Below are 20,670 nucleotides of genomic sequence, written 5' to 3'. Positions count from 1 at the left end.
TAGAGACTGATGAGATAGAGGGGCTCTGGAGGCTGTGCCTAGTGGCAGAAGCTACAGAGGAAGAGGCTCATGTGTGACCAGGGGTGAGACTGTGAACAGACAGGGCGTGTGCTGCTGGAGATGGGGAGGGAGGCAGCACAGTTCAGAACTGGATCCTGCTATGACCCAGGCAGGTTGGGGAGGCAGAGCTGATTGAGTCAACGCTTGGGGCACCACTGACTGTGGTGGAACTGTGCAACAACAATCGGACTTTTAGGAAGCTGCTTCAATAACCACCCCCCCGCCCCCATCTTATCCTCTCTGTGTGCGTGTGGCTTTCTCAGAGACGACTGCCGAGCGACTCCCAAGTTCTGCACAAGACTGAGCTGGTTTACACTGTCAGCGCCAAAGAATACTGGGAGGAGACGCATCTCACCAAGGAAGAAACAGGTACCACGCCAACCTTCTTTCAACGTGCATTGCTAATGCCCCACTCCGCCTCTGCTGCCTACGTCTCTGACGGGTAGCGGCACCTGAGGGGCAAACAGAAGTAACCCTGACCTCTAAGCACATCATGACACAGAGAAGGGTTGGGGAGAGAATCTGGCTACCTCCCCACGGTAACCCACCCCACAGCTGGAGTGATAGTGGCAGGAGGGTTCCTCTGTGCCCAGAGATTCACAGCTCTGAGGGCTGGGACATTGTGCTTTCCTAGTCCAGGGGTGGCCAGCCAGTTAGTCAAAGAGTCGAGATAGCTGTGGGCAGCGTGTAATGAGCCATGTATTATGTATTTATTTTTATGTATCTAAGTTTCCCAGTCTTAATAACTAGGGCCCTACAAAACTGTGAACCATTTTGGTCAACTTCATGGTTATAGTTCTCCACCTAGGAAGGAATAACCAGCTTCATACATACAGAATGGGAAGTGACTGACTAGGAAGGAGTACTGCAGAGGGGCATTTAGGGTCATAGTGGACCATAAGCTAAATATGAGTCGTCAGTGTGATGCTGTTGCAAAAAAAGCAAACCTGATTCTGGGAAGCATTAACAGGAGTGTAGTGAGCAAGATGGGGCAATCATTCTTCTGCTCTACTCAGCGTTCATTAGGCCTCACTTGGAGTATTGTGTCCAGTTCTGGGCCCCACATTTCACGAACAATGTGGAGAAATTAGAGAAGGTCCAGAGAAGAGCAACAAGAATGATAAGTTCTAGAGAACATGAGCTATGAGGGAAGACTGAAAGAACTGGGCTTGTGAGGACATGGGGGGCAGGTCACAAGATATTTTGAGGGGTAAGCTGTTGTGGTACTGCTATTCTTCCTTCTGTGTTGCTGCTGGAGACAGCACTGGCTTCACAGCTGGGCAGCTGGGGAGTGGCTGCTGCTGGCCCAGCTGTTTTACCACACTTATATCTGGGCTGCTGCATGCAGAGCTGGGTTCTTAGTCAGCAGCCGCTGCTCTCTGACCACCCAGCTCTGAAGGCAGCACACAAGTAAGGGTGGCGGCTGGTGTTGCCAGTGAGCTGAGGGCTTGGCAGCTGCCCAGGAGAGATTCAGGTGCCACCAAGTTAATTAGCAGGTCACCCCCAGTCACCCCCAGCCAGCAGTATATATTTCTGCTGGTACCTCACATCCACATATGCCTTGGTGCACAAAGGTCAAGGACCCCAGTTTGAGAAACGCCCCTACCCCCCATGAATTCTGTGTAGTAGAGGTTAAAAGCACAGAAAAGATCCAATTTCATGGAGGGCGACCCGAATTCCCGGCCTGTGACACATTTTTGTGGCCATGAATTTGGTAGGATGCTATTAATGACGCTTAACACAACTTAACACTGTTACATCTTATTCTTAAATCTTGCAACACGGTTGGTTCCCTTAGCAATGGCCCCTTCCTTCGTATTAGGCCCTTCGTCCTAATAGTCAACAAGGCCGACTCCGTCCCACCAGGAACGGCAGCTTCCTCTCCCTTCCCTTGGGAGGAGCATAGGTGTAAGCAGGAGTCCCTGCTACCTGTAGCGTCTCTGCCTGGCTGGGGCCGAGCCCACCACCCTCTTCCCCTCTGCTGGGATGGAGCTGCGGGAACCCCCAAAGTGGTGGGCCTCGGAGTTAACACCCAGCTGCAATGCACAGGGCAGTTCCCCCCGCAGTCCCCAGAGCAATTGGTTCAGGCTCTGCGCAGACTCTGGCAGACAACACTGCCCCGGTGTTCAAGATATTCTCCACAACTGGGAGGACTAGAGTCTTTGTTGGTTGTAACTGCAGGCTGAAGCTCTACCAGAGCAACGTTCCTCCTGCGGGACAGTCTGTGGGAGGTGTGTCTCCTCCCACTTTTCCATGGCTATTTCTGTACTGCAAGCGCTACTGCCGCAGGGGTACATCTGTCGAGACACTCGCTGCAGCACCGCTAGTGGGTTTCTATTGCCGCTGTAAACCCATCCCTTCAAGATGCGGCAGCGTGGCGTGGCTTGGCTTGGCGTGAGACGTGGTAGCTTGGTTGTCCTTACCACATGTCTAGCTCATCTCAGGTGTGGCCCAAGCCTAACTCTGCCTGTCTGTGCTATTCCAGAGATCCCCAAGCTGAGAGAGTACATCAGGAGTATCTACCTGAAGGAGAGGAAGCAGCTGCTAATGGATTATGTGACAGAGGCTCTCGGCATTGTGCTGCTGGCTGAGAATTTCAACTCCCCACGAGACATGGTGGTATGACGGGCTCAGCTTTGGATGCTATGGGCTGCCTCTCTGCGGGCGTGGTAACAATGCCGTGAATATTCCCCTCTCCCCGCTGCAGCAGGTCCTCTGCCTTCTCCCCGTTCCGTCCCCGGTTCTTTGAACCAAGCCGCTCGCTTCACAGTTCCGAGGAGGAAAAAGTGCAAACCTAGCAGCGAGCTGGCTGGAGTGTAAATAGAGCTCTGCCCCCTGCTGGATGGAGCTGTAGCTTCTCAAAGGTGTGGCTTAGACCTCATACTGCTGACTGCTCCTGAGGTTGGTTCCGTAGGTCAGAGTTGGGAAAGGGCTGATTTTTAGTGATGCAGGAAGATCTGAATTCTGTCCCCAGGGCAGACCTAGAGGATGAGGTGATAGCAACCCCTGTGCCTTTTCTACACGATAGAGTACACCCTGGGCGTCTTCAGTGAAGCTGCATAAGAGATGAACCGCACTCTCTTCCTCCCTGTAGGCACACCCACAATTTCCAAGGCCATGCTCTCATTGGCTGGTTAAGCTTATTGATGATGTCACACCGCACACTCCTTCCCAACTGCACTCTCTGGAACCATATCACTGGAGGACAAAACCACATTCTTGCACCCCTTGGGGCTTGGTAATGCAGTGAAAGGAGACAAAAGATACCGAAATCACTACAGCATTTATTGACATATCCAGTGCCCAGCTGTCACTGCCCTCTCTCCTTCCCTCAGCCTCCAGTGTCATGCCACACACTAGGGCTTTGGTTCAGAAGTGACTCAGGGCACCACTGTCTGGACTGGTGACACCACCTCTGCCAGCACAGTGTGTTCCTGAGACGCCATCCAGGCAGGTGTGAATTAAACCCAGGCCAATGCTGCATTTGTAGCAAGAAGAAATGGTGGCATCAGAGTTCCCTGCAAGTGCAGGAAACTCGTATGGCCATCAGGAGAGCTTCGGATGCCACCCAGCTCATTAGGAGAGCGCCTGCAACTAAGGGTTTGTTCCTGCCGGTGGTGCACATTCACACAGGCCTCCATGCAAATTAAATTATTCCACACGTGCACAGAAAAAGTCCTCAACGTACATGGAAAAGATCAGAGGGCACATTGTTTGGCATGCTCCTGTATGCTGCCTCCAGTGCCAGCTGCGCAGTGACGTGTCCTGTGCCCTTCTGCTGTTGCAGGATCAATATCAGCAGTGCGGTTTGGAAAGCTTTGTGGAGGCCGGGGTCAAGGCTTTGGGGATGGAGATTGAGAAATGTTTTGCCCAGCTGGAGCAGCCGTTTAACGATGGTGTGAAGCAAGCAAAATTATCTCACGAAAAAGCGTTCTCTCTTCTCCTTACAGTAAGTAACGGGCTCTTGACATAGCCCTCATGGGCAGCTTTCATGCTCTGGCCAACAGCTGCCTCCACCTTCGCTTCCCTGGTGTTTGTTAACTTATGAGGTGTGCTTTGAGATCGCGAGGGCCGAGCGTTACTGGGTGTTGGGAGGCGTCATTAAGGTTTATTAAAGGTTCCAGATAAAAGGCTGCACAGGAGAGCTGCTTGTCATGGAATAGAGGCCAATGCTCTCATTCTCCTGGGGCAGCCACTTATACTTGGGAGCAGAGTGCGACAAGTGACACGCCAGGGTACTCGCCAGACCAATGCGTAGCTGTGTCATCTCTGCCCTGTGACCTTTGCTCTGCTTTGCTGCTGTAGTTTCCAGTCTGGACTGCTCACAACCAGCCGCCTGCACGCATCTCAGCCCAGCGGTGTCTGTGAGCAGCAGCCAGACAGCCACCCCTTGGCTTTTACCAGCCTTAGTTATACTGCAGGGTGACCCCAACGCACTCCCAGGCCTGCATTTCGGGGGGCGGGGGAGCGGAATCTACGTTGTGTTCTCTCCAGCCCTCTCTGGGTCAATAGAAACTCGCTCAAAGAAATAATGTGCATAATGTGCACAGCTGGTTCCCCCACAGTGGAGTTTCCCCAACACTTCAGTTTAAACACCCTGCATTAGGTAAAAGAATAAAAGCAGTTGATTACCTGTCACTGAGGGCTGTTTTAAGGAAGAAGTAATTAGGCATAAAAGTCAGAAATGGTTACCAGGAAATAAAATTCAGATACTCCCAGTGCCCAGCTTAGCAAACTTTACCAGGTGTAAGCAAAGTTCCCATCGACCCCACTGCTTTGGTCAGAATCCCTTCTCCAGTTCAGCGGCTGATTCCTTTGTCCCTTTTAATGCAGTGACTCAATGGCCAGACTGAAAAAAGAGGGGTCTCGTGGGGTGCCAGCCATTCCTTTTGAGAGTGCCAGTCCCCCTTTTGGAAAACAGCTCCAGTGGAGATTCAGGAATCTAAAAGGAAGAATGTTCCCTGCTGCTTTTTCCTCACTTGTTGGAGCTTTTTTTGCATTCCTTCCTGCTTGATGACTCCTTTCCTGTTTAAATGCAAAGGGAGCAGAGCACCTGTTCCTTTCTTTGAGACAGGCCTCTGGGCCAGCCTCAGTTTGGAGCTTGCATTGAGAACTCCATACAGTCGACTTATAACTTCCCATTGTTGCCACATTTATTCCATGAGGACAATAATGGCCAGCAAATTACAAGTTTTCAAATGATAACTCACGAGACATATTTTGTACAAAGATTATGGGCATGGACATGGTGCATTCTCTGACGGCCTCCCTGAGTGTGGATGCTAGAATCCAGCTCCAAATAATTTAGGCCTCCATTCTGCCACGGGCACTCAGCTGATAGTACCTTCTGCCCCCAAGTAATCAGCTAAAACCCAGTGGCATGATTTTCTGAGCAAGATGCTGCTCATCTTGAGCTGTGTTGCTGTGGCATATACACTTGCTACAGCAACCAAAGGAATTTTTCTATCCTGGAGTTTACCTTCTTCTTGAGAGGTGGTAGCCTCATCGAAGACAAACTCTTCTGTCAAAGAGAGCTGTAACCAAGGCTGTAGTTACTAGCTAAAGGTTTATTTTATCAGCGGGATCACTGTGTTAGTCTGTATCTGCAAAACCAAGGAGGCATCCAGGAGTAGCTTAAAGACTAACAGACTTATTTGGGCATAAACTAACTGGAGTGGAAAATTGCAACTGACGAAGTGGGCTTTTGCCCACAGAAGCTTATGCCCAAGTAAATCGGTCAGTTTTCAGGCGCCCCAGCAATCCTTGTTGTTTTTAAAGGCTTGTTAATGAATAAAAGGAAATGAGAGGTTAGAAAATGGGAAATTTATATACAGGTGAGTCAAAATTTGTAATTACAGATTGTGGCCATGATAGTAACCCTGCCAGTTTCCCTGAAGTCTTTTCAGGGCACCCAGCCTGTCTCTGGGGAGCTCTGCTTTGCAACTGGTCACGTCCCTGCAAGCATCCAAACAGTCCAGAGAGGAGGGATTTTTCTTAGAATCTATGTTTATAACACCTGACAGAGAACAAGGGTCAGTGTCTCTCCCCTCATTGGCCGTTCCGTTGGTCATCGAGTCCAACCCACTGCTCAAAGTTGGGGGATCAACCCCAACTAACTCACCCCAGCCAGGGCTGCACAAGCCTGGCCTTTAACACCTCCAAGAGACAGCGCCAAGCTGTACCCAGGGCTCAGTGGTGGTTGTGAAACTACCTATTTAGCCCTGCCCATGCGCTCCAGGAGGCCATGCAGGATGGGAAGCTGCAGCACCTAGAGGAGGGCTGACCCACTCCCTCCCAGACTGCCCTCCTATTGGACACAGCTGGGGCCACCTGGCCCTGGCTTCAGTCTGCCCCGACACAGGTAGGGTGGCCTGGGTGGCCCAGCCCTGATCCTGCCAGAGCGTGGCACAGCCCCAATCCCGGTCCCAATGTTGGGGCAGCCCACCCCTGGCTTTGCCCTGGCCCCAGAGCTGCTGGAGGGGGGAAGACATGCTGTTCTCCCCGCAACCCCGGTGATGCTTCGAGGAGGGTGCTGGGGGAGCCCTCTCTCCTTCACCCCAAACCCAGCCCCGCCCCATAGCTTGCACCCCTCACCGGAGCCCTTACACCCTCCCTCTGTCCCATGTCTGAGCCTCCTCTCATACTCCCAACCCACTGTCCCCTGCACATGGATTTTGGTATGTGCACCAATATGAAGGTGATGTATTGCACGTCCCCTCCGTGTCGCACGTCCCCTCCACTTTAGCGCACACACCCAAATTCAATCCGCTCGGGGTGAAGAGCACTTGGAGGGACCACTGACTCGGGATGGTGCCAGGATTGGGACCCAGCCCTCCCCGCAACCCCCGTTCTTGGCCCTGTTCTGGTCAGCTGCTGAGCCCACAGGGCTGTTTTTAGTTCCTCTCCTTAGAACCGTCCCCTCCCCGCACTCCCCAGTTGGCTCAGCTCTCCGGGGTGACTTGCGCATGACCAGCGAAATAGGTTCTCACCACGCAGGCTTCCTACACAGCCTCAGAAACTGCTGCCAGGATCAGCCGGGCCCCCTTCTGCAAGTTTCTGGGTTTTTCTGAGTTTGCCTGCCCCATTGTCTGCACATCCATGTGCAAAGACACAGAGCAGCCAGTGGCGGTGCCCGGCTCTCTCGGCTGCTTCTCTCGTCTCTGCTGGAAGGACAAAGTCAAATGCTACAGGGTAAAGCACGTGGGGCATGTTAGCGCTTCAGGGCAGAGCCTGTCTCTAGTTATGGACGCATCTCAGCTGCAGCCAGGGTTTAACTCCCAGCCCGAGCAGCCATACGCACGCTAGCTCTGACCAAGTTTGTGCACTACAGCCAGAGGGGTAGCAATGGTGTTGGAGGTGCGTAGCTGCCCCAAGTACATACCAGGGACTCGGCCAGATGAGACTGAGTGGGGATATGTCTCTGGAGCAGGAAATTACACCTTCCAGCTCCGGTGTACATCTGTATGTACAGCTCCCAGCACAGCAAGGCCACAGCTGGGCTCTGTGGGCCCAGCCAAAGGAGGGATTTGATAGCAGCCTTTGACTACCTGAAGGGGAGCTCTAAAGAGGATGGGGAGAGGCTGTTCTCAGTGGTGGCAGATGGCAGAACAAGGAGCAATGGTCTGAAGTTACAGAGCAGGAGGTGTAGGATGGATATTGGGAAAAACTATTTCCCCAGGAGGGTGGTGAAGCACTGGAATGTGTTACCTAGCGAGGAGGTGGAATCTCCATCCCTAGAGGTTTTTAAGTCCTGGCTTACAAGGTCCAGGCTGGGATGATTTAGTTGGGGTTGTTCCTGCTTTGGGCAGGGGGCTGCACTCAATGACCTCCTGAGGTCCCTTCCAGCCCTGGGCTTCTATGAACTGTAATACAAATGTTAAGCAGCGCGTGCCAGACTCGCCTCATTCCAGCTGCATTTCCCCTTATCCAGCGAAGCACCAACCAGGGCTTCCACAAGACCCTGAAAGCTGTGTGCCAGAAGAATGGTGTGTACGCGTCCCGGACCTTCACTCGCATAGACGTCAACAGCACCCTCGCTCAGCCCATCTACAACAACATCGACCCCATGTTCTGCATCATATTCCGGTGAGCGGAGCCCTGCCGAGGCTGCAGAGATGCCGAGCCCCCTTTGGCGGGGCTCTCTGGGCTATGGGCCCCATGTCCCTATTCTCCACCCTCCTGGGCGACCCACTCTGCTGGAGCCCTCTCCACCCACCCCCCCAGCTGCAGCGTGATGTGAGGTTCTGCGGGGAGCAGAACTGGAGCTGCAGGACAGCTGACGCCTCCATGCTGCTACCCAGCAGCCTTGGCAGGGCCACATGTGTTTTCAGAGACCCCGGGGAAATAAATACCCCAGGAAGGAGCAGCTTGGCCCTGGTTTGTGGGTGTTCAGTCCAGTCTGCAGAGGTGGGCAGGGGGCAGCGTGCTGGGTGCACGGCAGTGCCTTCGATCCTAGCAGAGCCAGGCACAGGAGCTCGCACAGAGAGCTGAAAACGCGGGGTTAGGGTGGGAGTTTGGGGGAGAGGGAGGGGGTGGGGTTTGTGGGTTTGTGTTCCCCCGGCAGGAAGCGAGGCAGGAAGGCTCTAAGAGCTACAGAGGTGATGAGTGAAGGAATAGCACAGACAAGGAGAGGCTGGGTGTGGGAGCTGGGGGGTGTACATCAACCTGGAGTGTGTATCTGAAAAGAGTTTCACGTGTATGAAGCAGAGACGACCCAGGCCGGCTGGCGCGGGGGCCGAGGGAGCAGCCAGCCTTAGCACTACCACGGCACACGCTCAGCCTCTAAGAGCGTGAGGGCACGCGCCAAGCAGCAAATTGAGTAGTGTGGGAGGGGAACAACTTGACTGCCTGTTAACCCCTCCATGCGTCAGCTCTGGTGTGAAGTCCCACCAGACAGAGCTGGAGGAAGAGAAGATTCTAGGGTTGGAGGTGCAAGCAGGAAAGAGGTGACGTTTCCAGGGGCTTTGGGCAGACGACGGAGAGAAGGCAAAAGGAGGCTGACACGAACAATCCAGATTGGCGGATGCAAGCTGGGTAGGAGAACTGTGAGATCCACAGCTGGGTGAGGAACCTGCCCAGGGGAAGCACGTGGCCACAAGAATGAGGCAGAGGAGGAGACCGGTGGCTGGAGGGGCGCAGCTCAGGAGTGGGTTTGTTGAGCTGTAGGCCGCAGAAAGGCGGCGCAGGCAGTCACGGAGGGAGGAAGGGCAAGAGGGAGCAGCTAGTCCTGCCAGAAGAGGGGAGAGTCAGTGGAGAGAGCCATCGTTTGGGGCCCCACAGGACAGAGGACGGCTCGCCAGAGGGGGCAAGAGTTAACAAGAGGTCTTGCAGCCAGAAGCACCAGGAGGAAGGGTGGAGAGTCACACCACTGTCCCGGTGAGGCAGGTCTGGGTGACTGGGGCTGCCTGCTAAGACCAGACGGGCCTGGAGAGCAGGCGGCTGTGCTGTCGGCAGGAGCCGAGGTACAGGATGTGGGCCTGAGGAAGGAGAGGGCCCTAATCAGGGTCCCCTGTAATCTGTGCGGCCGCATGGCCATGCAGCAACCTAGAAAGCACCACACAGACATTCAGGGCAGCCAGCTCTCGTCCAGACCTGTTACAGCCAGGCAAAGGGGCACCCCAGCCCCAGCCCAGCCCAGCCCTGGAGCTGCCATGGCAGGGAGAGGCAGCCCCCCAGCCCAGGGGCAGCTGCAGGGAGAGAGATGCGGGGACACCTCCTTCTCCTCTGTAGCCTGTAAAAGGGCGGGGCAGGGGTGGGGAAGGTTCCTCCGGACTGCGCCTGGGGTCTGGATCTGATCTGGACACGGACAGAGACTCCATTAACGTTTTTTTTTATGAAATAAATCCTATGGGGAACCGTGTGATGATAGGAGACTTCTCCCAGCTTCTGAAGGCTGGTGGGGACAGTGCCGTGCTCCGGGTGTGCTAAAGGGTGACTGCCCTTGGTCCCACCCTTTCCGCCTGTAGCGCCAGGCAGTGGGGCCCTTTGAGGATCTGCCGTGGGCTTTGCTGGTGTGGGAACTACAGGGGCTTGACAGCAATATTGGGATATTCCCTCCTCCTAGTCGCTGGGTCTGTGCTGGAAAGTGGGAGAGTAGCAAGGCAGAAGGGAAGATGGCCAGGCCAGGGGGACTTGGTGTGGAGCTCCCAGAGGAGAAGAGACCCCCAGCATGTCAGTTACATGCAGGTTCCTTGAATGCTGGAGTTCAGGTGGTGCTCCTCAGCTCGATGCCCCTGGTGGTGTCAGGGGGCACAGAGTCATGGAATCACAGAGCACTAGAACTGGAAGGGACTTCAAGAGGTCATCGAGTCCAGTCCCCTGCCCTCATGGCAGGACCAAGCTGAGATGTCATACATTAGAGCAGCCCAAGGGCTGCTCTATGTTACACCAGGCTTAGTGTGGCATCTGGCCAGCCGGGGGATTAGGGAGGGAAGAAATACACATGCCTTTGAGTATCGGAGGGGTAGCCGTGTTAGTCTGGATCTGTAACAGCAACGAAGGGTCCTGTGGCACCTTATAGACTAACAGAAAAGTTTTGAGCATGAGCTTTCGTGAGCACAGACTTACTTCATCAGATGCTGGTCTTGGGTCACCTTTGTCTTTCCTCCTACCTCCCCACTCAGCTCTTTTGAGCATGTGTATGGGCAGGCAGGGCAGGGGTAGAGCTGCATTTGGTTTTTAATGATTCATGCATTTCATTCTCTGAGTAGGCCCCTAAAGGGCACCAGAGCCTCACTGAAGCCCAGCCTGGAGATGTTCAAGGACTCCATCCAGGGGAAGATCCAGGAGGTGGGGAAGAAGAATGCATGGACAAATAACAACTTCAAGCTCAAGTTCCTCATCCAGGAGGTAAGTTGTGGTTAAGGTCAGAGCAAGGGCCCTGCCCTGCTGCCAGCGCCTGTGGGTGAGAGGCACCCAGCTCTGCAGCCCCTCTGTTTGGCTGGGCCCGGGAGGGGGGTAGTTGGGGAGATAACAAAGGGAGGTGACAACGGTGGAAGGGGGCTCTCAGGGAGGGCAGGATCAGCTGTGGGCAGAACTCTGCCCCACTGACCGGCGACACTCGCAGCTGTAGGTTGTTGCCAGCGCACAATGCTTAGGGTTTATTTACTGGCATCCCTGCAGCAGCAAAATCAGAGGCACCAGGGCTGTGTGTCATGCAGGATCTGAGGGAAGGAAAACCGCCTTGACTCGAGGGCTGGTGGGACGCTGGTGTAACTTTGAGCACTCTCCAGGATGAAGCTGGAAGTCATGGTTCCCAAAGACACGAGGCTGGTTCTCCAGCAGCTCCCCTTTCCCCTCCAATAAGCTCCTTGTGCCAATGGGGGCTGGGACAGCAGGGTATGGACAGCCTGTGATGTCAGCCAGGGATTCCCTGGGCCAGGGAAATCCCCAGAAGCCTCCTGTAAGGGGACTGTTGGCCCCTTACTAAATCTTCAGGGGGTGGGGGTGGGGCACTGATGGGCTAGTTCCAAAAGGAAGAGGAAGGGTTGATGGGGATCCGGATCCTGAAATGGACAGTTCTGGGTCATGAAAGGCAGTGGTGCTGTGGCTCTGATCTCAGCAAGAGCCACAGAAGCAGTCCCTAGCAGCAGCCCCTGGAGCCAGAGAAGCAGCCCTGGGAGCTGGAGGTGGGGTGGGAGCAGTCTGGAACTGGTTGCAGTGAGCAGGCGGAAAGAGCGATGGGGGACCCTGGGCAGAGGCCCAGCACAAGGGGATGGCCCAGCAAAAGGGCCTTGCAGGCCAGACTTGGAAGGGCATTGTTGCCCTATGGAGAAGCAGGGAGGCTGAAGCAAGGAAGAAGGGTCCTGCCCCTCAAGTGAGCGTCTCAGCTGCTGCACCCCCTGCAGCGCAGCCGGGGCCTGGGCGGGAGGCTGGGACAGGTGGGGAAGAGACTTTGAGCTGCCTTGACATTGCAGAGAGGCTGTGTGGGATGTCCCCCTGCTGCAGAGCAGGCTGACATGTTTGCCTTCAGCCATTCAGTGATTCATTCCCATTTAACATGATTTTCAAAGTGGATGCTGTTTGCTACACTGTATTCACTGGACCTACATGCAGTGATGAGTGGGTCAGGGAAGTGGAGGGAGCCCCCCCAGAGTGGGGACACCCTGGGCCCTGTCCTATGTGACCATGGCAATGTTGGGGTCAAGCCAATGGAATCCTGGGCCCGACCTTGTCTGGGTGGCCGTGGAAGGGGAGCCCTTGAGATCAGGGAGGTCTCTGGATATAGCAATTGGGTGTGAGAACTCAGGTCCTTTCCCCTGGGGCAACGTATAAGCCAGGAAATATCCCCACAGAACGGGACCAGTCCCCAGTTTACACTGGTGTTACCAGTGCTGCATGGGAAAAGGGTCAAGGATCAAGCCCCTGGTCCACCTGATTATCAGATATCGAATCTCTGTGCACACAAGCGAAGCCTCAGGCTTGAAATGAACAGCAAGAATTGAAAACGATTGTGGTCCAAGGTCTGGAAGAGAGAGACTCTGCTCAGGAGCAGTCCGAGCATGGCACTGCTAGGTGGAGGATGTGGTTAAGGTCTAAGCTCTTGGGAATTCCCATGGCTAAAATTCCAACTTCTTTGAAACCGCCTGGGAATCCCATATGTAACACCGACAGACCCGGGTTGCTGGCACCAGGGATAGAACCTGCTTAGAATGGACCAGATTGGGGTCTCATCCCTGTAGCTAACTAGAGAACCTGCCCGTTGATTGCAGTCAGCTGGAGCCACCAGGGCAGATTCTGGGCTCTGGTTACTGCACTAGAGGTAGAAAACCCATCAGAGACGCAAAGTCGGCACCCCCAACCAGGAGCTCCTCAGACAGCGCATAGAGCTCTTGGGTTCTGTGCATGTGCTGTGGAGAAATGATGCTTGAAGTTCATTAGAAGGCAGCAGGTGCTGTGAAGCCTTTAAGCTGGGAAAAGGTTTGTGGAATTCACCGGCTGTTCAAATTCACCTATTTGTTTCTAAACTCTGGCCTCAAAAATCCCCACATCTGCATACGCCACCTTGACTCCAGGTCTAACCAATAAACAAACACACACACACACACAAACACACACGATCTCTGACCAGTTCCAGTGTTCCAAGCCATTTATTTAGATGGTTTGGAAAAAATAATCGCAACTGCTTTACATTGGTTTTTGCAGACAAACATCATCCTGAGTACCCTGGAGAGAGAGATCCTTAGGAAGAAGATGGATATCTACCAGTCCCTTCCGCTGTCCATCGAGAGTAACCTTCAGCCTTACTACAAAGGTAGCGCCCTTCTGCAGGCTAACCTGGTGCTTTGTAGTAGTAACAGAGAGGTGGCCGTGTTCGGCTGTATTCTAACAAAACAGACCAGCAGTCCTGTAGCATTTTAAATACTAACAAAATGATCTATTCAGTGATGAGCTTTAGTGGGACAGACCCACTTCATCAGAGCAATTACATTTCCAATACAGACTGACATCTATAAGTGCAGAGGTCCAAAAAAATTTCAATAAAAAGTGACAAATCAGGTACATAGAACTGAAGAGGGGGTGGTGCGTATGGATGTTAAGTGTTCTGCCTGAGAGAACTACCAACCTCAAAGGAAGGGAAGCAGTCCTTGTAATGCATGAGGTAATTGGTGTCTCTGTTCATCATCATCATCATCATCAATAACTGTGGACTCAGCGCCCGTTGGTGTCTGATGCCTCTCACTATTTCCTTCCATCTTTCCCTGTCCAGTGCGGAGTGTCTTAGTTTCTGTAGACTAGCTCTGCACCAATCTACTACATCATCTATCCATTCCCTGTGGGGTCTGCCTCTCCTATTCCAACCATCCATTATGTCGAATACCAGGGTCTTGATTTTTCAGTCATCGTTCATTCTGCAAATATGTCCAAATAGTTGTAGCTTCTGTTTTATAACCTTCAGCAGCAGGTTCTCTTTTGGCTGTATCTTCCTATGGAATTCCTCATTGGTGACCTTCTGCATCCATCCTATTCTCAGAATCTTTCTATAACAACTCCTCTCGAACACCAATATTCTTCTTTTTGAATCTTTCATTATCACCCGTCTCACATCTTAGTTAACGTGTCGAATTTAAATATGAACTCCAATTCAGAACTTTCTCTATGTAATCTGTTTGTAAAGTCTGTTTGTTCTAAGATACAAATTCTCAGGTGTTTAGCAAAATGGTCCACTCCATTGACGTGTTCATTGACCAGCTTATGCGTATTGAGATTCTTGATGTCTGCTCTATGCCCATGCATTCTTTGGCAAAGATTTTACCCAGTCTGTCCAATGTACTTTGTATGGGGACATTGTTGGCACATAATGGCATATATAACATGGGTCAAAGTACACGAGAAAGAGCCCTTGATCTTGTAACTAACGTGGTTAGGTCCAGTGATGGTATTTATCCCCAGAATAAATATGTGGACAAAGTCGGCAACGGGATTTGTTGCAAGGAGTAGTTCCAGGATTGCTATTACTGTGGTGTAACCTGTGATTGCTGGGGAGAACCTTTCTTAGGTTAGGAGATTGTCTATAGGAGAGGACAGGCCCCTGTCACCTGGGGCCTTCCAGAGTGTAGCATCAGGATCTAGAATAGGTTGTAGGTTTTTAATGATGTGTTGCAGGGGCTTGAGTTGGGGGCTATAGGTAATGACAAGAGGTATTGTGTTACTGGTCTTCTTGGTTCTATCTTGAATTAGCTGGTTTCTGGGTATTCATCTGGCCCTGTCAATCTCTTGTTTTACGTTTCGTGGTGGGTAATTAAGTTTTATAAATGCCTGGTAGAGGTCTTGAAGTTTTCAGTCTGTCATTAGGATCAGAGCAGGCTACACCAGAGTAATGCTAATCCTAGAACTTTTCCTTGCAACAAATCCTGCTGCCAGCTTTGTCCACATATTTATTCTGATTGAAGTGGCTCTGTCTCACGAAAGCTCATCACCAAATAAATCATGTTGTTAGTCTTTGAAGTGCTACATTTCCAGTGCTTTGTGGAGTTGGTTTGTTCTCTGGCATGCTCAGGCCATGAGGGAGTGGGCGGTGATGAACCAGCTTCTTCAACTTCATCCTCCGAACTGGAAAACCACCAGGGGAAGGAAGAGCACATCGGTCTCTATTGTCAGGCATAAAGGGGATGTACATGTATGTCATTATTCCTGACCCAGGAGTACGAGTCACATGATGAAAGGGCTGGAAAGAATTAGGGAGAAAAGACTTTGCAAGGGAATAGGGCATCAAGGAAGGGACAACCAAGCTGAGTTTGTCAGGAAAGTCAGTGCTCGACGATGCCTTTTTCCAGATCATTTATAAGTAGTTTGAATAGGATTGGTCCCAGTACAGGCCCTCAGGGGACACCACTTGTTACCGCTCTCCATTCAGAAAGCTTACGATTGACTCCTACCCTTCATTTCCTGGCTTTTGGCCAGTCATTAGTCCATGAGAGGCCCTTCCCTCGTATCCCATGACAACTTTCTTCAGAGCCTTTGGTGAGGGATCTTTTCAAAGGCTTTCTGGAAATCTGTATATGCTGTATCAACTAGATACCCATTGTCCTCATGCTTGTGTGTTACTGCGCAAATTTCTTTATCCCTTCCACACTTCAGGGACACACACCCTTTACCCAATCCTGAGGGCTCAAGGTGTGACCCTGTTAATTTAAACTCCAACACATACCCAGTTCCTAGGGCTCAGGGCATAATTCCCTGCAGGTCTGTAGGATCTGTGTCACTGAAAAAGCCTTACACAGTAATATTCTTATTCTCTATTGATTTACAGTTACCAAGAGAGCAAAATACATGCTAAGCACTCAGTGTCATGCTCACCAGTCGTGATAAGGCCGGCAGGGGAGCTTCCCCTGTTGGGACAGACAAAGACATTCTCTGGATGCTGGTTGCTGCACCTCAGAGTCTGGCAGTGCTGATCCTAGGGATGAGCTTCCCCCCGCATTCTTCCCTTAAGGTGTTCTTTTTTCCTTCCTTCCTTCTTCCTGCTGTTTTGCTTCATGGACCCCAGTTGAAGTAGTAACAGAGAGGGAGCCGTGCTAGTCTGTATACTATGAAAACAAACCAGCCGTCCAGTAGCACTTTCAGGACTAACAAAATAATTTATTGCGTGATGAGCTCTCGTGGGACAGATTGTCTGGCTATGATCTGAAGAAGTGGGTCTGTCCCACAAAAGCTCAGCACCCAATAAATTATTTTGTTAGTCTGTAAAGTGCTACTGGACGGCTTTCCCAGTTTAAGTAGTGAAACTTGAGTCCCGCTTAGCTCTACCTTGACCAGTTATTTTAGTATAATTTTACTAACTAGCTCTAGCCTATTGTAACAGAATTACCGAGCCAATCATAACCCTCCACCTTAGCTGATTTACACCTAGCAAAATTAATTAATAGCAGATGGGAACAATTACAAACCAGACAGAGATCAGACAGAAAATGGTGAAAGAACTCCAGCAGGCCTATCAAAAAGTCTGGGAAGCCAACCAGCTCTCAGGAGCAGTGCCACAGACCTGCTGCTATTATCAACAGCTGGGACAGTGCTTGGAATTCTGGCATTCTAACATGAAACACGCACAAGCAACCAAGGCTAAGGCATTGTGTGCTAGGCATCCACAGTCCACTGCTCACGCTGTTGAGCTTGCACAGGGCAATGGGGACATAGAGATTTGACACAGAAAAAAGGTGGGTTGAATTTCAAGAAGCTTTGGAGACACTTTATTCGAATTCATAACATCGAAGTTAAATATCTGAATGTATTAAATATTGAATTTATCTCCTAGTGTAGACGCAACCTTAGTGCCAATACGAGTGTGTCTACACTTGCATTCCTCTTTCAAAAGAGGTATGCAAATGAGGCAAATCAAAAAATGCAAATAAAGTATAATTTGCATATTCAACACCTTGTTTGCATATTCTAATTTCAAAAGAGCTTCTTTCGAAAGAAGAAAGCCAGTGTAGACACTTCTCTTTTGAAAGCAAACCCCATCTTCGAAAGAATCCTTCTTCCCATTAAACAAAGGGAAGAAGGATTCTTTCGAAGATGGGTTTGCTTTCGAAAGAGCAGCGTCTACACTGGCTTTCTTCTTTCGTAAGTAGCTCTTTTGAAATTAGAATATGCAAATGAGGTGCTGAACAGGCAACTTTATACCTCATTTGCATTTTCGATTTGCCTCATTTGCAGACCTCTTTCGAAAGAGGAATGCAAGTGTAGACACACCCTAGATGTTCTTCCATCTGCGATCGCCGTCTCTCTGTCACTATCATCATCAGCACCTTGTCTAGATGACTCGTTCTATAGTTCTTGCATTCCAATGCACTTCCTTTGTTGTGTATTGCCAGTAGAACAGATCTTGTCCATTCGTTAGGTGCCTTCCCTTCTTTCCATGCTATATTACATAGTCGGTGTATTTCCTGAACCATACTTTCTACATCGTATTTGATCATCTCTTCCATGGTCTTATCATTTCCAGGGCTTTTGTTATTCTTTGGTCATTTCACTGCTCTTTCTACTTCCTCCTTCAAAATATTGGTCTTGCTCTCAAGGCTCAGTGGAGATTTCTCTTTCAGTTCTTCAGTCAGTCTCTCTGAGACACTTGGGTCCAACGGTGCTTTGTACAGATCTGTGAAATATCTTGTCTATTGTTGCACAACCTTCTCCTTGTTCACAAACACCTCATTGTTCTCATCTTTGATCGCCATCTGCTTCAGCTGCCACTTGCTATTAACATTTATAATCCTTTTGTACACCTCCCTGGTCTTCAGCTCGCCGTAATACCTCTCTATATCTTTACACTGCTCCTCTAACCATTTTGCCTTATCCATTTGGCCACTTTCCTTACCTCTTTGCACTTAATTCTATACAGTAGACCCCGATTTACACAATTTTGACTTGCGTTTCTTGTAATAATGCAAGTCAAAATTGTGAGCTGGGGGGAGCCGGGCACCAAGTGGCAGCCTGGCTCCCAGCTCCCCTCTGCTTGCAGAAACTGGGAAATTGACTAGCACTGCTACATGGCTCACAGCTCCCTGCCACTCCTGGGAGCCAGGAAACCAACCAGTGCAGCAGCATTGGTCAGTGTCCCAGCTCACGCAAGCGGAGGGGAGCTGGGAGCCAAGCACAGCCAGGATCGGGGGACCCAAAGGTGGCAGGGGTCCTCCCCGACCCCATCCCAACATGCTTGAAATTCGACTTATGTGTGGTTGCCCAGGAAAGCAACCTACACATAAGTCAGGGCTTTACTCTACTGCTGTTCTGCCCTCTCGGAAACATCCCTTCTGATCTGTAATGCTCTCTTCCCTTGGACCAACTTCAGCGTCTCCTGTGTAACCCACTTCTTATTGATCTTGTCTTCTTCTGGAACCATCTGCTCAATTGCCTCTTCCGTCACCATGGCTATCCCTTCAACTCTCTAATCTGGGTCTTTCTCTGTGCCCACATTCCCAATCTTCTCTTTGAGCACTGCTCTGTACACATTCCCTATTTCTTCCTCCCCTAGCCTCACCACGTTGCTTTGTTTCTTGAACTGTGCCTGACACTTTCTCTTGAGTTTCACCTTGATGTTTGCGATAGCTAGACTGTGGTCCTAGTCTATATATGCTCCTGAGAAAATTCAGCACTGCTGTACTGATGTTATCCATCTTCTTTATCAAGATCATATCTGTCATATTCTTGGACTTCCCATTATTCGATCGCCAGATCCACTTTCTACAGTCCTTTTGTTGGAATCTCATGTTGCAGATCATCAGCTCATGCTCCATAGCAAACTCTAGTAGTTTCTCACCTCGTTCGTTTCTTTCTGTGTATCCAAACCTTCCCATGACTCTCACCCAACCTTCATTATCTGTGCTGACCTTCATGTTCCAATCTCCTCTGATGGTCAACACATCTCTCTTCCGTATCTCCTCCAGTGTCTTTGTCAAGTCTTTATAGAATAGCCCAATCTCTTCCTTCGTACTGTCCTACATGGGTGCATACATATTAGACTTACAGATCTGTAATTGCCATGATCACCTCTAGAGCCCTTTTTAATTATTGGCATCACATTATCTGTCTTCCAGTCATCAGTTGCAGAAGCTGATTTAAAGGATAGGTTACAAATCACAGTTAATAATTCTGCAATTTCACATTTGAGTTCTTTCAGAACTCTTGGGTGAATGTCATCTGATCCCGGTGACTTGTTACTGTTAAATTTATCAGTTTGTGCCAAAACCACCTCTAACGACACCTTAGTCTGGGACAATTCCTTGGCTGTGTCACCTACAAAGGATGGCTAGGTTTGGGAGTCTCCCAAACATCCTCAGTTGTGAAGACTGAAGTGAAGCATTTATTTAGCTTCTCAACAGTGTCATTATCGTCCTCGAGTTCTTCTTTAGCATCTCGATCATCCAGTGGCCCCTCTGGCTGGTTTGCAGCTTCCTGTTTCGGATGCACTTAAAAACATTACTTTTTGAGTTCTTGGTCAGCTGTTCTTCAAACTCCGTTTTGGCCTTCCTTATTACATTTGTACACCTAAGTTGGCAGAGTTTATGCTCCTTTCTATTTTTTTCAATTGAATTTAACTTCTGCTTTTTAAACAATGCTTCCTTGGCCTGGCCCTGTTAGGCTCTTCCCTGGGCATCCCTTGGGGCTATCTGTACTCAGAAAAGCAGGCCAGAGCCCCCTGCCTGAGGAAGGCTCATATGTGCTGGGTTGCTTCTCTCTCCTTTGGAACTACAGACAAAATGGCCAAAGTCTCCACAGATCTGCTGTCACAGCTAGCACCTTCTGTTGGGCAACACCCCTGCCAACTTCCCGAGGGGAGCACAGAGCCCGGCCACATAAAATCAGAGGAAGAGCCATGTTAAGTCTGTAGCTTCACAAATAACAAGAAGTTCTTAGAGGTGCTACATAACTGCTTGTTACTAAAGGAATGAAGTTACATACACCAATGCAAAGTTTTCAGCGCAGGCTTGTAGCAGAGGTGAAATAATCTGCTGTCTTATGTGTCCCTGGAAGGCACCCTTTGTTAGGATGGGTCATCAGTCCCCTCAGGTTCAATTCAGAGCAAACATGCTCCTGAAGTGAGGCGCTGGAATGAAGACAAGCGGAGGAACGCCCAGGGCCTCTTTTCGAACCTGGCCCATGTGGAGGGAATTCCATTGTTCTCCCTGTGTGACAAAATGCCCAGGATGGAGTTTGTGACATGCCTTTCTCAGTCCTTTCTTCGGCTGCAGCTTCCATACTGGTCTGAATATTCACACCGACAGTAAAGTTCCTCAGGCGTGGCTTGGCACCCCTTAAGGTCTTCTGTCAGCTGAGTACTCCAATTCACTCGACTAGCAACCTTTTCACACTAGGTTGGCCAGACCCCCGGCTGATATCTCCCAGAAACAAACATGTGAAATACAAGTGCAGGGCCAATACTCATAACTTCACATACAAAACTCATACATGCCTATGAGCAGCATAGAGAGAATCGGCCAATCATCAGCTTTCAATAGACACCTCACTTGGCCCTCTGAGGCCAGGATTTGGTGCCACCATAGAACAATGGTCACAACGATGTTCACCTCAGAATCCAACCGTGTCACTACGTGCCATGGGGGGAGGGGCCAGAGGGTGGGGAGGGATGGGGTGGGTCCCTGTTTGGGTTGGGCA

The 20,670-nt window shown here is 50.7% G+C and overlaps 1 protein-coding gene across 3 annotated transcripts in view; it reads left to right on the top strand.

The window, feature by feature from the left end:
• LOC142010663 (nuclear GTPase SLIP-GC-like) overlaps window positions 1-20,670 on the top strand; it is a 75,032-nt gene that overhangs the window by 39,729 nt on the left and 14,633 nt on the right. For all 3 annotated transcript variants that reach the window (XM_074989070.1, XM_074989071.1, XM_074989072.1), the window contains exons 11-16: window positions 324-429; window positions 2,546-2,679; window positions 3,848-4,009; window positions 7,991-8,145; window positions 10,770-10,908; window positions 13,204-13,312. In XM_074989070.1, the coding sequence (XP_074845171.1) occupies window positions 324-429; window positions 2,546-2,679; window positions 3,848-4,009; window positions 7,991-8,145; window positions 10,770-10,908; window positions 13,204-13,312 (805 nt within the window). The remainder of the gene's footprint in view (window positions 1-323; window positions 430-2,545; window positions 2,680-3,847; window positions 4,010-7,990; window positions 8,146-10,769; window positions 10,909-13,203; window positions 13,313-20,670) is intronic.

Source organism: Carettochelys insculpta, chromosome 3 (assembly GCF_033958435.1).
Source record: "Carettochelys insculpta isolate YL-2023 chromosome 3, ASM3395843v1, whole genome shotgun sequence".
Lineage (NCBI taxonomy): Eukaryota > Metazoa > Chordata > Testudines > Carettochelyidae > Carettochelys > Carettochelys insculpta.
The sequence above is the reverse complement of the archived record's forward strand: the minus strand, read 5'-3'. Positions and strand labels throughout refer to the sequence as shown.